The sequence below is a fragment of the Camellia sinensis genome, chromosome 1 (genome assembly GCF_055761805.1).
Source record: "Camellia sinensis isolate YWXY chromosome 1, ASM5576180v1, whole genome shotgun sequence".
Classification (NCBI taxonomy): domain Eukaryota; kingdom Viridiplantae; phylum Streptophyta; class Magnoliopsida; order Ericales; family Theaceae; genus Camellia; species Camellia sinensis.
In genome coordinates, this window is record NC_138961.1 from 105,611,885 (window position 1) to 105,629,862 (window position 17,978).

Consider the following 17,978-nt stretch of genomic DNA (forward strand, 5'->3'; position numbering starts at 1 on the left):
CATGATTTTTTATAGGGATAATATACTTAACGAAAATTTTATTAATTATACTTTTATGTAATGTTTGATTATGACTCATTATATGTTTTTAATTATATGTTTATTATCGTATAGAGAAATTCTAGTGGGTACCATAAGCAACTTTGGTTATGATATTTATGTCTTTGGTTATGATTTATTTTGTTATTAGTTATAACATATTGTAATATTGATTATGACATTATTTTAATTAGAGCTAATTACACAAATCTTCCCCAAGGTATCTGAGAATTATAAAGACCTCTTCTACTTCTTCTGAAATTGTACTAACCTCCTTTGTTAGAATTATTGATTGACAAACCTTAATAGAAAATGTACAATTATTATTTTACCCTGAGATAAAAGTATAATTCCATGACAATATATTTGTGATCAAATAAAATACAATTAAATATGCTTGGTTTGTATTTTATAAAAAAATATTGAAAAACTATTTTGAAAATTTTTAAAATTATTTCTGAGCTCCCAAAGACAAAATTATATCAAAATGATAAGTGTTTAGAATTTTTTTTTATTTCTTTCACCAAATTAATTTTTAATTTTTTAGAAAAAAAAAATTGAAACAAATTTTAGAAAACCAAACCAAACAACCAAACAACTTCCATTGATGGCTCAAGACATAATATAATGTATATTATATTATATAATATCAGCAAATACGTTGTGAGGTTATTACCACTCAAAAACTAAATCATTTTTTCTCAATTTTTTGATTTTATTTATTCTTTGTTAATTATATGTTACAATTTGATTGGTCTATAAATGATTTTGTATTTCTTAAATAAAGTTTAAAACTCTTTTAATTTGCCACAACATTATTATATCACTTCCTTAAATTATGTTATTGTAATTGAGAGGAGTATTTGTGTCGAACAAATGGGCTGACCTAAATCTAGTGTAGGCCTTCGTGCTTGACCGAACAACCGGACTGTTATGTAGGTCAAAGGATGAACTGAGATATCTTATGAGTTTGAGCCATGGGCTGGGCTGTACCCGTGCTTCAGTAATGAGCTGGGCTAAGCCAAGATTGAGGTCACTATCTAGAACTAAGTTGAAGATATCGATCGAGCTAATATGTGAAAGGCTACTAGGGTGACGAGCAAATGAGTTAACCGAGTTGTGAAAGATAATATCCATGGATCGATCTAAATGTAGAGAGCCCTGAAGGGCTTCGCTGAGCTGTAAGGCCGTCTGATGATGCCAACTTGTTTTAGCTCAACGTCAGAACACTCAGAGTTAGTACAGTTGCGGATAACTGAAGTGAGATTTGGTTACAAGTGATAGCTCGATCTGAACATTTCAAGTGGCCCAATGCAATGCAAGGAGATGAGATCGCTCAAAGTACACGTCAATACCATTTGGAAGTTTGGCCAATGTTGTTTGGTGGTATTGACGAGTACATGTATAAGGAAATGAGAGGAGGATAGTACATCCATGCGTTCGGCAAAGGATAATGGAAGTAGTGTGCGCACAACCTTGGAAAGTAAGGTAGCAATCTAGATAAGGTGTACGACTTCACTTAGAAAAGGGTAAGCAAACCTATACTGCTCACTCTCTTTACTCTCATTTATCTCTCAAGAGTGCTAACTTGATCGTTAAAAGGATTTTTTGGCAAAACATTTGCCAGGTAGCGCACCTTCATTGTGTTTCAGAAAGCAAGACGTCGTTCAGAGCAACACGAGCTTGGACACGAGGAGTACGGATGCGCCATCTGTGGGAATCTTGACAAAAAAAACTTTATCCTCCAACTTTTTGTGAACAACTCTAATGGCGAACAACAAAGACCTTCCGATTTTCACAGTTGATGGAGTAGCACCGCAATCTGTCAAAAGGCGCAAGGACTTACCTTTCGTTCTGCCGATGGCAAGCTTGGAGACTTTCATGCAAAGGCTGCTTATAGATGCGTGAGATAAGCACGCAATAAGCCCAGAACATTCGCGGAGACTTAAAAGGCGCCAGCAGCAGAAAGGGTCTCATACTTAGCTCCTGGAGAGCAGATTGAAGAACCAGGACACCATTATCCAAAGGTTGGCGGCGAAGATAGAAGCCATGAAATGACAGTTAAAGGGAAATGATGTAGTTAGAGTGGAAAACCACAGTAAGCGCACCCAGTCCCATCGTTCAAGCAACTGGAGAAGGCATGCGACACCTACCCTCTTCGTAAGCAGGAGCTACAGAATTGGCGCTTCCATGTCAAGGACAAAGAAGCCCTATACTCAAGACAACAGTTATCATCATTCATATCCGTCAACAACGTCCACATATTCTTTTTTCGCTTGATCGAAGGACTTGAGAGACGTCCTAGAGGAGACGACACGCTAGAGGGAGGCCCAAAGGGTGCTAGCGTTGCAAAAATTAGCCCTTTTATCTCATGGCAACGAAGAGGTCATAATGTTAACACCTCGTATTATGGTGTGCATACCGATGGATAGAGATTTTGCAAGACTAAACACCATCCATTTTTCCCTTGACAAATGAGGACACACCTCTTTAAGTGGGCTTCCACCAGCCAAAGTTCACCCTCTACAATGGAAAGACCGATCCATACATACACGTGAGCCACTACCGGTAAGTCATAGCGGGGCATAGGTGGAATGACGCCTTAATGAGTCTAATTTTCCCATTAAGTTTGAGCGAGCTAGGTCTAAATGGTTACAAAGGTTTCCAGAGGAAGCATCATGATGTAGCAGCAGTTGGCAGAGGCGTTTTTCACCAGATTCACAACAAACACAAAAACGTCAAAGGAAGTTGACCACCTTCTGGGAGTAAAAATGAAACAAAGTGATTTGCTCAAGTCGTATAATGCCAGATATTGAGAAATGTTCAATGAGATTCATGAATGTCCAACCAACCTGGCAATAGCTCAATACAAGCGAGGTTTACCAGTCTAACATAGGCTGAGCGACTTGCTCAAAATGAACCATCCCTTAACGATAGAGTTACTGATGTAGAGAATCAATAAGCACATAAGAGTTAAGGACGACGTAGCCGCAACCATCGTAAAGAAAAATCCAGTAATGGCGGACAAAATGGTTACAGGAAAGTTTTATGCGGTCGAACATGGGGATAATCGTCTGAACAATCGCGGAAGGGAGCAAAACTGTGGAGCAAACCACAACAACCGCAATAGGAGTCGTAACAATGACCAGACTAACAATCCTTGTGATGAAGAGAAAGATATTAGGAGAAAGTTGAATGCCCGAACTTGCATCACTACGATTTTCAAGATACCAATCTATCTTATCTTAAGTGAAATTCGTGACGAGGCATATGTTCGGTGGCCGGCTAAGTTGTGGAATGCATAGGGGGGTTCAATCCAAGGTACCACTGCATTTACCATGATGAACGAGGACACCACATAGAAGATTGCATGCCTTCGAAACAACACTTAGAAGAGTTAGTTATAGCCGGGCATTTAGATCGGTACATTAATGGAGGCGTTAGAGCAGTACCTCAAGGGCAGGTCAAGCCTAACGACTTAGTTATTCTAGATGCTCTCCCCCAAGGATTCATCAACATGATCCATGGGATGATTGAGTCGACATAAGTGTGCAATGTGAGACACAAGCGAATAGTCTAGACTTAGCATATCTAATGAAAATCCACTAATCATACAAAAGTGCTAAATATAGATCAAAAAAGATATATGGAGTCGCTACATAATAACTAAGAAAACATGACTTGTGTCAAAGGCCACTACCTGTTACAACCAAGAATTTGATTCAAGAGTTTAGGTATGAGGGAGAAAGTCATCAATTGAGCAACCCTGCTTATCCATCAAAGATCGACCTCTATTAGTTCTTGATATGAGAATTATTAACATAATAAGGTCATATAACCTGATTATTAATATTATCTTTACTATGTAAAGGAAACAAGTATAGATCAGATCACCTACTTTGGAATACTCTAATCTCTCACAATTTGAAAATGGTTCAAAAGTAGAAATCTCATAGAAAAATGGGACAACTAACACGCGGAGAGATCAGAATCATTCCAACTTAGGCAATGAGGCCTCTATGCAATGAGGAATCATAGAGGTAAAACACATAAACACATAGCCTCATCGCATGCTAGACATAATAAGAAACAAACACACACGGGATGCAAGAGAAAGGGGAAAGGCTCACCGAGTACTCCTCTGCATCATGTCATGAGCGTAAAGGTTCATAAATCAATACATGATCTTAGATGTAAGACTACATGATATGTAAAGAAAAATGAGAAGGAGACTCACCGGGTACTCTAGCCAAGTGCAACAAAAGATAACTAGTTAAAAATATGCATGATCTTAGATGCAATAATCTACAAAATTCAAATACACACACAAAATGAATCCTATGAGCCTGATTGCTACAAAAGATGGCATATGGATTATCAAAGAAAGCACACAACATAATGATAACAATATCTACTAAGACATAATAATCTAGGCTCAGATACATGAACCTAATCTAATCATGTGAATGCCATGACAACTCAAAAATTAAAGCAAAGTAAATAAGCTTTAGAGATAGAGAGAGAGAGAGAGAGAGAGAGAGAGAGCAAGGGTACGGAGAAAAGAAACACATTCCAACGCACACGACCAGCGCAATAACTACCATAACTAAAACAAATATTCTAACAAGGATAAGAAGGTCCTAGCCTTCATACGCATGGAATTGAGTATAGACTACCCGAATCCAATAAAGAGTGTTTTGAGAAGGTAGGCCTAACTTATCCTCATGGGGGAAATCATGCCTTAGTTTCTATGTTTCTACATCAGTAATGATCAATCAAAGCAATAAAATAAAAAAGGCTCCAATGAGGATAGAGAGATTCTTATCCTCTAACACATGAAAAAGGGGTATAAGTTACCCAAATTCATGAAATAATGAAAAGAGGGGAGATTCGGTCTATTCTTGAGGAGGAAACCCTACCTAGGCTTCTATATCAACAAAAATCAACAAAACAACAAAATTAGGGGAAAACTCTAATGAGAATGGAAAGATTCTCACCCTTTAGCACATGAATGAGAGTATGAGCTACCCAAATTTATGAAAATAGAGTAAGGAGTAGGAAAAATGTAACCATTCTCATAGAGGAAGTCATGCCTCTGCTTCTAACACATAATAAATCAAGAAAACACAATTCAAACTTGGATAAAGTCATTATACAAGCTCTACTAACTACAAAAAGAGGTAGAAGAAGAGAGAATCCAACTAAACTATCAACAACAAAATAACAATGATCTCAATATCTCAAAAATATTCTAAAAATAAAGAAAAAGAGGTAAAAGATGCAAGAATATTGAAAATGGCGGTGGGAATTACCTCCAAAGCTAGTAGAGATAGGGTCCAAACTGGTCACAAGCTCCAATCCAAGCTCACTCAAGCTAGTGAAGATCCCTAGCTCCAAGTCTCCAAGCATAGGTATGAAGAACGTAGTCCAAGTGTATAGGTATAGAGAATATGTCAAAACTCACTAACTCTTACTTAGGTTGATTAATTTATTAAACAATTATCTAATCTTAATTAGTTCACTTCACTTAATTAACCAAATTGACTAACTAATTAACCGGCCAACCCTAAACTTTCCAAGAAGAGCGGTTTCTATAGGCTTGGGATGCTTGGAATATGCCATTTAGTCTTCAAGGATCCAGATAACATATTCCAAGATATCAGGGAACACCTCATGTGAAATATGTTTGGCTAACGTCAATTGATTCTGATCAGACAAAAGTTGTACGATTGACCAAGACTCGTCTATTATATTTTTTCAAAAAACTGTGTGGCATAACAACAATGGTCCAATTGTGCTTGCCCGAACATAAGCTGTCAGGATGTGCTTATTCATATCGAAGGTGTCTGTCATGTTTCTCAAAAAGAGTTCAGCCAACCAAGAGATGTCTGACCAAACTTTTCTCAAAAGTTTTCCTATCTTTTCACTCATTTCGGCTTTCTAAGCTCTGTTTTTTGGAAAATAGTTCAACACTTTTGAAAAGTACAAAGCTAAGAATGGCCGAAATGAACGAGCAGGCACCACTTGCCTTAAAAACATTTTGGAAAATAGGTTTGAAGGACTGAAAAATTCTTTGGACAAAACGAGTGTAGAAAGGTTTATTTTTCTTCATCCCTGACTTGTGCTCAAAGCGATCTTTGCTTTCATCATCGGAAGCTCTTCACAGAGCGCCCAAATCTTAAGGACAGTAAAAAATGAGATGTCTATAGGTAGCTTTAACTTCACTACGAGTCACGAGCCTCGTAGAGGTGTTGCTCGTTTTTGTTGCAACCATAACGTTCTTGTTGATCTAAGTGGTTTGACCTTTCACTGCTGGAAAAATGACTTTTAGGCTATATGTATGAAAAACGCCGCTAATTCCTTTAGTGACGCTTACCACCAAACGTCGAGGACGCGGCCGTCACTATAAGTTTATGACGCTTTAAAAACGTCGTAAAATTTAGTATAGGCGGCGTTTTTATAAACGCCACTAAATGTCGCAGTCAACGGTAACATGACGTCACACAGGCATTCAGCGACGCTTCAAAAACGTCGTAATAGCTTTTTTATTATTTTAAAAATATAACTATAGTGACGTTTTGAAAAACGCCGCAATAGATTTTTTTCCTTTTTTTTTTTAAACTACTAATTTTGTAAGATTTAACTTTAAAAATATACCTGTAAAATAGCAATAATGAATAAAACTTTGTACAGACATATTTCTGTGAGATTATTATTCCCTCACATCTATAATAGTACCCAATACAACATCCTTCAAGAAAAAAATCCAATAAGTTAAATCCATGCAGTAGCTGATCCATTCCTAAATAAATTAACACTCACTCTACCATAGTTTTAAGTGTTGATTCTTGATGAATCCATGCCATTTGGAAAAGTATGAAGGAAACAGTGGTGAGGACAGTCCATGATATTGATTACCAAAAAATTATAAAGAAGATAAACATGGACATTACATTGCACATGCTCACAAAATATACAATGGTGACACAATATTTAAAATTTTAAATAAAAAAAAAAACCCCATTTTTTTTTTTATTATTCTATTTTGTGTTTTGGGGGTTCATGGCTCTTGACTGCTGTGAAGTTCCAGCATCTCATGGTTTGGGTCAACAGAGACAGCAACTCGATAGTCTCGCAAGGCACCCATAACATCACCGATATGCTCGTGAAATGCTGCCCTCAAGTGTAGCAGGTTAAGGTCCGCTTTGAATAACACAGAGCACGACATCTCAACCTTTGGATATCAACAGGTAGGTCATTATTTGCAAGTCTGGAATCTGATTTTACAACATGAACCACCTGCAAAAAGTGAATTGATAAATGATCCCTCAAGCTCAGACAATGTGATAATCAGATTACTCTGTCTAGGTTCAAATTGGTTTTTTCATTTATTTCAATAAATAGCAATATGAACCACCATAATAACAATAGTAATCTTTTTTTGGGGTGAATAACAATAGTAATCTTCCTTTTAAGCATCTGGTAACAATGTAAATGTAAAGTATTGCCAGGTAAAATGTCCAAAATTAGTCACATGACCGATTAAGTAAACTGCATATTTCATTTCCTTGAATTTTGACCCCTTATTGTTTCAAATGAAAGGCAAAAACGGTTTCCCAAGGTACATATTTAATATTTTAAGAACAAGCAACAACATTCAAGAACATTAACTCAAAAAACACGTAAACATGAGCAGTCAAATAGTGCATCAGTCAAATAGTGACAAATGTCACAAAGCAAATGGCAACAAAAGCAATCCTGAATATGGAGCCCGCTATATGGATCTGTATTCAATTTTTTTTACCCTGCCAAAGGTCTTTTCATATATTAAGTTATAGGCCAGTTATCTGCTGAAAATGCCACTCTATCTTTTTGGTTTGACTGAGTGAGGGCAATAAGCTTAATCAAGTGATCAATTAAGCTTTGGATGTAACTTGGGTCTATGTCAACAGTGAAACTGAACTCAAAACCACCATTATTACATTCAAAAACAAAAATTGCAGCCTTATTTATTTTTTTGGTGCAATGCACACATAACTGTTAGAAGTTCCAGAAATACAAACATATAATAGATTACCTTAACATCTGATAGCATTAAAGAACCTTTTGCAAGCTCAGCTGCTATACATGAAGCCAAAGTGCAGCCAGTTCCATGAGTATTCCGAGTTCTTATGCGTGGTGAACACAACTCATAGAAATTATCTCCTAGAAGATCAAATCAAGAAATCAAATTAGCAAAAGACACCGCCTAGAGATACACACAGTTACAACTCAAAAACCCCAATGAATACATTAAGCATACCATCAAAGAAAATATCAACAGCATCCAATGAAGAAGCGAGGTCACCTCCTTTGACAAGTACATTTCTGAAAACAAAAACAAAGCTGTTACGAATTACAATTCTTCTTCTTGTCCAGTCTTTGTAAAACAAATCTGCTCTAAGAAATAAAAGAGCAAGCCCATATGTACACATTGACTATGCAAACTCAAAGTTAAACCTGCCTCTCACAGTGCCTAGCATGACACTTAAACCTCCCTCGCACAAATCACAATTGGCCATACCCAGTATAAAAAGGATTATTGTCCCAAATAGTCAAATGATGCAAGAAGAACCACTTCCCACACTCACAATCCTAATAGCAGCTTCAACCACTCGGAGGGCTAACATGGGACTCCACACTCATAATCCCTACAGCTCTAGCAATGATGAAACTTGAAAGGGTGGAAAAAATTGCCTGTTAAAAATCATTAATGTACATGGACAACTATTTTTCCATCACCCTTGACATAGTTTAAAGTGCATCCAATCAACATAATTCTATTCTTGCTTCCCTGAATATGGTAACTACTTTCTGATCATCAAATTGGATATAAAGAAAAAGACATACACAAGGAATTGGTTAGCGAGTCACATAGAAGTAAGCAAAACAAGTTGATGGAACTACAAAATTTAAGCATGCAAATAACCATAAATGTACTTGAATATAAAAGCATACCGAAATCCAGTAATGAATTAAAGAAAAAATGGGACTGCCAATGATTAACAGTATACAGCTGATGAAGGAACAGAAAGCAAACAAATCAAGATTAGTGAGTTAACTTCCTATCACTTTATATCCATTAAATGCACAATGTACAAAAAGTACGCAGACAATTGAAGTCAACAGCACTTCATTTAGAACATCACTAGAAAAAGCAACCCCAGACTTACAGCTCTATTCTGAGCAGCAATTCCACTGATGAGAACATCTGTTTGAACTCCATCGATTTTGCAATAGGCTTAACAACACAGAACAGTTCATAATATTTGCATCATAATAGAACAAGGAGATGCAACAGAAATATAGGGAAAAAATTATAACGCACCCCAAGTCTGTTGTGAGCATTCACATGAAACAACGCTTTAAAGACATTGCCTTTCTATAGAATTAAACACTAAATAAGATAACAACCTTCTTCTTCTCTATGATGTATTTACATGGTCTAAAAAGATCAATAATTCGGTGCAATAATAAACAGCATCAAAACAAATACTGATTGAAATACATTGGCAGACTGACCTCTAATGCCTCATTAACAGATTCAACGGACCAGTGAGGAGCAAAATATTTTCTCTGATGACAGGTTTGTTGCGACATAAGAAAATCCTTACTTGCATATAACCCCATTGACTCCTCACAAGCAATTGTCTTGGGATATGATTTTAAAAGCATTCTTCCACCAGAATCAGACGAAAACAGTAGCTGATTCTTCATACTTCTAACCTCCTGTGGTGCTATTTGTTCATTTATATGTATTGTTGGCAATGAATTTATACTTCTAACCTCCAGACTTTGATCTGGTCATATGATAAGACAAGATGCAAACAGATAAAATACAAAACAATGCCACTGCTAAAATCATAACTTTTGGGCTTTACCCACATTGTTCCCTCTCACATAGGTGGACCCCACATAAGAAATGAGGCTGTGGAATCTGGATGCAGCCATAACGGTTGTGGATTTAGCAATCTCCTAAACACTACTAAAGAAGTGCATCATTCTCATGGCACCTTTACTGGCCAGACAAAGATTAATATATAATAGCATCAAGGTTACCTGAGCATCATTCAAGAACATAATTGATGAGTAGCTTTGCTACACAAACATGGTAAAGAACGAAATAGAAAGGCAAGAAATGAACACATACACACATTTCCCTAGAATACTCTTCTTTTTTTCTTTCGGTTTCTCTCCTTATTTTTCATGTTTTTTAGTGAATGCAAAACTATATCAGAATCAGGAGTGCTGAAAACAACTGGAAGAAACTAGAAGTGAGAGACATTTTTGAGTAAAGAGATGGAATTCTGTCCAGTGGCCCCTAGAGGAAAATAGGTTTATAGTGTAAAAGAAGGAAGACAGATTAGAGTCTCACTTCCCCAGCACCAAGGAATAAAAATGTCTACTCGGCCAAGGATCCACCAAGTAACTTCAGTGCCACAACAAGCCCTACAAGAACCACAGCTGCTGTCCCCTGCAAAAGTGGGGAAAAAAAAAAGTTAAGACAAGAACATGGGATTCCTCAAGGTTATTTGAACGACGACCATATTATCACATACCTGTATATCATCATTGAAGACAAGATGAGTAGTACTATATTTCGCTAGCAGCTCAAAAGCATTGTGGTTTGCAAAATCTTCAAACTGTAAAGCATTGGTAGCAAATCAAACCAACATTAGAACTGCAAGAACAAGATCAGGCCCTGAAATTTTTTCAGATTAAGGATGCAAATCCACCTGTATGAGTACTTTTTCACCATAGTTCTGCTTGACAGCAGTCATGAATTCATGAAGAAGGTCATAATATTCCTGGAATACAATTTGACAAAACTGCCTCAGTATTAAAGAGAATTACATAATGTATCTTAATGCTTGTAACTAAACACAATAAAATGCTAAAACTATTGGACCTTCCCAGTTGCCCTCCTTTGTCTGAGTCCAATGTAGAATTCATCTTTCAACAACTGCTCATTGTTTGTTCCCACATCAATGGTTACGGGCAAGCACTGCACAGGCAAGTAAACAGATCGTTACTAAAATGGTAAAAAGGAGAGGATAGCGCTAAAACCAATCAATATTATATGGTCAAGCTGACAACTAAAGCATGGCATTTACTTCTTGACACAGTACTGAAAATTAAACACACATATTAACACAGTTTCATCGGTACTGAAGTATAGGTTTCAAATAAGATATACTAAAATGAGCATCTACAACTGTATATGATTAGCTGGTGACACGTACCGAAGAAGGTCTAACTCCGCCAAGTGTTGTATACAGAGCCAGTTTTCTAACAGGTATCCCCGTCCCCTGATAAAAATTAAGCTTGTTATTAGCTACAAATGCATTTTAACAGGCGTTTGCCACAACAGGCCATCTGAATTAAATGCCTGCCTATTAATAGACAGAGACACATTCCAATTAATACATAGGAAGAAGATAAATATGTATTAGATTAGTACCATAACTAATGCGAACAAGGAACCACTGAAAAAACTGTCATGTAAATACTCTACCTTTTGGTTTTTACAATTAATTATGCATTTGGCTGATGAACAAAAAAAATAATTATTCATTTGGAAGGTAATTATCTATGTACTAAAACAAAATGGAAAATGAACATTCACCTGGCAGCCAAGATCCCCAAGTCCCAAAATTCGCTCACCATCAGTCACGACAATAACTTGAATGTTCTTTTCAGGCCAGTTTTTCAATACCTCGAGAATCTTTCCTCTGCAAAAGTAACATACTACTTACAAAAATGACCTAGTGCATGAGGATTCTGCTAACGTGAGGGGTGAAAAAGGCAACATGTACAGCTGAAAGAAAGTCATACTTCTCTTTCAAGCTAATATAAAGACCCTGAGGGCACTCAAAAATGCTCCCATACTTCTGGCAAGCCTCGCCAACAGTTGGAGTGTAGACAACAGGAAGAAGTTCCTCAACATTATCAATAAGAAGCTTGTAAAATAGCCTTTCATTCCTCTCCTGTAAACCAAAGCAATTAGAAAGAACAAAAGATTTAAAATAAATAAAATAAAATAAACAACAAGGACAGAAATTTCCCATCTCCCACATCCATTTTTATTACTTTCAAAGGCTACATTAAATGCAATTACATGCTTTTGTTTTCTCTAGTATCTTAAAGCAAGAATCCCTTCTTTCAAGTAGAAATTTTAAAAAAGCGGTTTGTAACACACACTGAAAAGGGGTATAAAAAAAGTTTAAAAAAAGCTATTGGTAAAAGAACAGAACAAGAGAGATTACAATGATATGGGAAATGAAGATTGAAGGGTAAATGAAATATCAAAATTAGCATAAGTATGAGAGTAAATGCTCCTCCAGATGCTAATTAAAACAAAATCAATTCATATCCAAGCAGCATCTAAGCACACAACACATATGCACCAATCAGCTTCAAATTCACAACTGGGGATTGATGTAGACTAAAGAGGCACCTCAAGGTCCATCATGGCCATGTACTTTTGCAGTGGAACTTGATATTGGCGAATATTGTCCATCAGTTTCTTCTCCTGATAAGTCAAATGAGAAAATTTCAACAAGAATGATTTGAACTAAAGTGAGGTTGCCAACCTCCTTCAGGCTCACCTTGCCATTATTCAACCAACCACAGGCTCAGCTTTTTGGAGCTCATTTGACAAACAAGAAGTGAATAAGGAGCAGAGCATCATTTTCCTAATCACTCTCAACTCGAATGAATCTGATCTGTAATATATGTTATAGGACAAATTGATATAATAGCTAAAATAATGTTCTACACAAACACCTATGTTATAGGATTTAGGTAAGGTAAAGTTGAGTGTTGACAATTCCGTTTGACAAAACATGGACCTTGTTGTCATTGGGATGTGTTGTAATGGGCTTGTAGACTAAGCTGAGTGTTTAGTCATTGGGATGTGTTGTAATTGAACTACAACTTCAATTAGTCTTTTTTTGTTGATTTGACAGTTCATTTTTTTTTATTGTCATTGGGATGTGTTGTAATTGAACTACAACTTCAGGTCAACCACAAAAAGAAAAGAAAAGAAAAAAAAATGTAAACTAAGCTCAGCCTTGTCCCAACTAAAAAAGCAAAAGAAAGAAAAAGCGCACACCCCAATGTAACAATATATGTATGCAGTTCAATCCAACAAAATGCATGCAGCATCAAGTTCTCAGAAAAAACAGGGGCACAACCATGTTCTCAGCAAAAACAGTATCACATGCTCCCAAAGATTTGAACATTCCCTTTACACATCATGTTTATAAAAATAAAAAAGATAAAAAGGTCGCGTTTAGTGCACAAAGCTTCTGCTGATGAACAATGCATCATGACTATCTCTTTCAAACAATGCGTTGTGGATTTAGCAATCAAAGAGAACTCATCTTTGGCAATTTAACATAATACGAGGAGACACAGAATGTAAAATTAGTCTTGACTTCAGGACTGCCAGAACATCATAAAATAACTTAACTTTCGAGTGACAAAAAACAATTATAGAGGATGCACAGACACATCACACAGATTCAAAGGGTGACATGTCTTCCTTCATCAGCTCACCAGATTCTAAAAGTTTTTTTTTCATAAATCTCAAGTGTTGAGGGGTGATTCCGGATGACCTATCAGCACCCATTCCACATCACAAATATAAAAAAAATTACTCACTAAATTCAAATAGATGTTAATAATAGATGTAGTGTCATAACCAGAAACAAATCCGAAACTAACAAAAATTAAGCTTGCAACCCCAATTCTAACAAGAGCGGTAAGGTTTAGAAAACTAAATATATAATAAGGCTAACCTTGTACATATGTGGCTGTGTGAAAGACGGCTCATCCATCTCATTGTGCCCAAATCTACGATAACACACTATATCAATCACTGAACTGAAGAAGAATCGAAGAACAATCACTGAACTGAAGAAGAATCGAGAGAGATTTCAGTGAGAGAAAGAGAGAGCAACTAACCTCTGATCGAAGAAGACTAAGAGCTCCAAATCCACGGAGATGAATCACCGATCTATGCTCAAAATCGAACTTCAAAATCGCAATCCCGAGATGAATCACCGAACTGAAGAAGAATCGAAGTAGAATCGAGAGAGATTTGAATGAGAGAGAGAGCAAAGAGTGAGTGAGAGATTTGAGTGAGTGAGAAGGAGACAGCAGTGCTCAAAATAGGGTTTACAAAATAAAAGAGAGATAGAAGAGGGTGTGAAAAGAGGCAGGGTTTGGAGGCGTTTTTTGAACGTCTTCTATTTACGAAACGGTGTCGTTTTACCTAACAAAAAAGGCGACGTTTAAAAAACGCCGTTAATTATCAAAAAAAGTGACGTTTAACTAAACGTCGTTAATTAAACACCGTTAAATCCTCATTTTCCTGTAGTGTTTCTCGGAAGCCACTTTGTGTTTGATCAAATGGGATTTCGAGAACTTGACTTTAGAGAAATACATGAGAGGCAAAGAGGTCGCAACCGTGTGGCAGAAATTTGTACACACCAATATCGCGTCATGTAATAAACACATGAAAAAGTAGCACAAATATTTGATTTTTTTAAATAAAATAAAGTGGGTACAATCGTATATGGTATGTTCTATAACAAAAGAACAATTGCTCTAATTTGATCTCCAAAACGAGTTGCAATCCAATGACTATAAAAACTTATTGCTGAATCAAAGAAGTTAACGAATTTTTTCAAGTATCTGCACAAAGACAGTTGAAGAGAGAGACTTGATCGAGGGTTTCGATGACTTTATCCCAAATAGTATTCAAAATGATATCTTGGAGAGAGAAGAGATTAGACTTGTAGCTTTACAAGCTTGTGCTACAGTCGTCAAATCTTGAAAAGGAATTTTACTAGAGTTTTGAGAATGTTTCAGAGCCTGTGGTAGACGTTTAAAAAGGTCCCCTCTTTTATGAAAGGGGCCTATCTTTATCAGCTCTAGGGAGATATTAATTTTTAGAACTCCATAAATTAATACTTATTAATTTAAATTTAATTTCAAAATAAGAGAAAATTTTCTCTTATTATATAAAAATAATTTGATTTCGAATTTAAATTTTGAATACTTTGCAATTATTGGAGATTTTGACATATGTCATTATGGGACTTGAATATTTGGTTTAACCTATTGTCAAAATGGACTGTGTGGCCCATATTTTAAAATGAGTTAATCCATGTAATTTTAATCGGGTTCACATATCTTTAAAAATTGGGAAAATTATCCATAGGTCCCATGTGGAACATGTGGACACCATTTAATTCCATAACTTTTTGAGTACACCCAAAAGTCCTTTCCTTGCTTCCCTCTTTACGTCTCCTCCTCTAACCCTAATCTCAGTCCTGAAGTCAAACAAGAAGGCGATGAAAAACAAGAACAAGAAGACGCTCATCCTCAGATCTGTGCTTAGATTGAACAGATTTGTGTATATATCTTTATCAATTTCTCTCTCTTTCTCTCTCTATTTACAAATTTTTTTGGGATAGTTGTTGATCTATGGTTGTTGTTGTTGATGATGAAATAGATCTATAATATCATTGAAACAGATCTGTAATGACTCAGATTTGTACAGATATCACACAGATTTGTAATGAGAAAATTTTCGAATTCTGAACAAGTAATTTTCGAGTTTTAGTTATAGGCGGTGAAAACTGTAAAATTTTGCAGTTTCAATTTTTTTTTTGGTGCTGGAATGAATCATGGTTTAAAACTGTAAAATTTTGCAGTTTTATAACATTTTTTAGAACTGTAAAATTTTACAGTTTCATAACATGTTTTAAACATTCCGACGAGTCTCCGGCGACCGTTTGACGGAAGTCCGACGGTAGTAAAATGTGAACAGTGTCTGTAAATTAAAAAAAAAAAGGATTTTTTGGTAACAATTAAAAATGTATTGGACTAATTGGTGCAAGTATTTTGTTTTGGGATTAGCTGGGTTTTGAACTTAGTACATGAGACTTATCAGTAAGTTCCTTTTAAAAATTTTGATCATCTTAACTTTGATTGATCATGGACACATTTTTTGTGTGGATCAATCGAATAGTGATTAATTTACTTTAAAATTTTAATGTTTACCGTACGAAGAAGGTGTATACTCCTATGTCTTGTCTAAAATGTACATTTCAGTAGATATGGTGGCAATGAATTCTAATGAATTGTACTTGTTATTTTCACTAGAAATTGAACCTATTACCGTGCTAAAATTTGCAATTTTGATATTTCTATTTCTATTTCTATTCACCTGCATAGGTAGAATAGAAAGTCATGCAACATGACTAAGCCACAAATACACACACACACACACGTTCCTCATTCCACACCAACTCAATTTCATCAACACTATAACAGATGAAATGCTGCATTTTGTTTTAGGGTTATTGCAAGACTAGTGAGGGATTTGAATTTGATGTAAGTATGGGTACAAGGCAGAAGAAAGAAGTGGCGGCGACGAGGGGTGTAGTAGTGTTGGTGTTGCTATTATGGGAGGCAGTGTCAGTAATAGCGGTGATAGATTGCACCACCGTGACAGCATTCATCTCAGCTTGCTCTACCTTCGTGACTTATGGATCACCGGACCCATTTCCGGGATCGCCATGCTGTGATGCAGTAGTGGGCCTCAATAGCCTCGCGGATTCTATTGATAACAGGCAGTCCGTTTGCAGATGCTTAATGGACCTCATTAATACTTACAACCCTAATGCTACTGCTATTGCTACCTTGCCTGGTTTTTGTGGTGTCTCTCTCGGCTTCACCATTGATCCTAACACTGATTGCAACTAGTAAGTAGCAAATCTCTCTCTATCTCTCTCTTATGCAAAGACTACTATGATGATATTGATCAAGCCCTTTGAACAGTTTTTGAGTTTTTAGTCAATATATTTTTTAGTAAATTTTTTAAATATTTTAATCATTTTATTTTTACATTTTAACTTCACATTACTAGAACACTTTCACATTACTAGGATTGCCACATGCAGTACTCACCCTTTTCAGGCTTTGGCCTTCAATGTACTATACCAAAAAATAAAAAAAATCACAAAATATAAACTATAATAACAATACTAAGAATTAGGGGTGGCCATTGGCTCGATGGCCCTTCTAGCCTAATTTGATATTTTTAGGGTTTGAAAAAAATATTTTACCTATAGGGCCGAACTACACTGAAAGTTTATACGCATTTAATATTCAGATTGGGTTTGGGATCAAGAGTTCTAGTTCATCCCAGCCCGATTCACCCCATTTATAAAATATTAATTATAATTTTATAATATTTTCTTCATAAATAAAACAAAATAAAATATAAAAGACAAAAAAAAGTATATATACTTCTTTTTAGAGATTCAATTAAAATATTTGTCAAAAATCATATTCATTTTACCATTGAATTTTGTTAATGTTTTTAATCCAAATAATAAATAAAAAGATCTAAATAATTTAATAACTATTCAAAACACAAATAAAAAAAAATAATAAAATAATAGCTCAAATTTATTGGGTTAAGTGGACAGACATAAGATGTTTAATTTTTTTAGAGATGTACTTGAAATGAAATGGCTAAATTAGGCTCCAATATCGGATATGGTTAGACTTGAAATAATGCATATATTTTTTTACTATATCGTGCAAACTTAACCTGGACCAAGGTTTATCCACACTGAACTAGAACTCAAAAAAAATATCCAAAAAGTTATCAAGACAATCCACTTTATTTTTAAAGGTGGGTGAACATAACTCCCCCACAGGCACCAACAAAAATAAATAAATAAATTTTAAATTTTATGAAAGTTCTAGATATGAATGTAAAAATAAAAATGAAAACATTGCTATACTGTATCTCTCTATGTTTTCCTGTTATCTTATCATAATTTATATCGCTTTATCTCACCATACATAAAATATAT

At 35.6% G+C, this 17,978-nt stretch overlaps 1 protein-coding gene and 1 pseudogene across 2 annotated transcripts; one reads left to right on the top strand and one right to left on the bottom strand.

The window, feature by feature from the left end:
* Positions 1–10,277: 10,277 nt before the first annotated feature.
* Positions 10,278–12,161, bottom strand: LOC114270581 (NADP-dependent malic enzyme-like; annotated as a pseudogene). Its single transcript, XR_014328357.1, has 7 exons — positions 11,914–12,161; positions 11,705–11,810; positions 11,322–11,387; positions 10,988–11,083; positions 10,815–10,886; positions 10,638–10,721; positions 10,278–10,552 (listed from the first exon to the last, which is right to left on the bottom strand). The product of XR_014328357.1 is annotated as an NADP-dependent malic enzyme-like (transcript).
* Positions 12,162–16,491: 4,330 nt separating this feature from the next.
* On the top strand, positions 16,492–16,857 carry LOC114289048 (putative non-specific lipid-transfer protein 14). The gene has a single exon (XM_028232683.1). It carries the CDS (start codon positions 16,492–16,494, stop codon positions 16,855–16,857), a length of 366 nt encoding a protein of 121 aa, XP_028088484.1.
* The last annotated feature ends 1,121 nt before the right edge of the window (positions 16,858–17,978 follow it).

Excerpts from the sequence above, each read along its gene's own strand:
- LOC114289048 (XM_028232683.1), top strand. The coding sequence starts at position 16,492 with ATGGGTACAAGGCAGAAGAAAGAAGTGGCGGCGACGAGGGGTGTAGTA.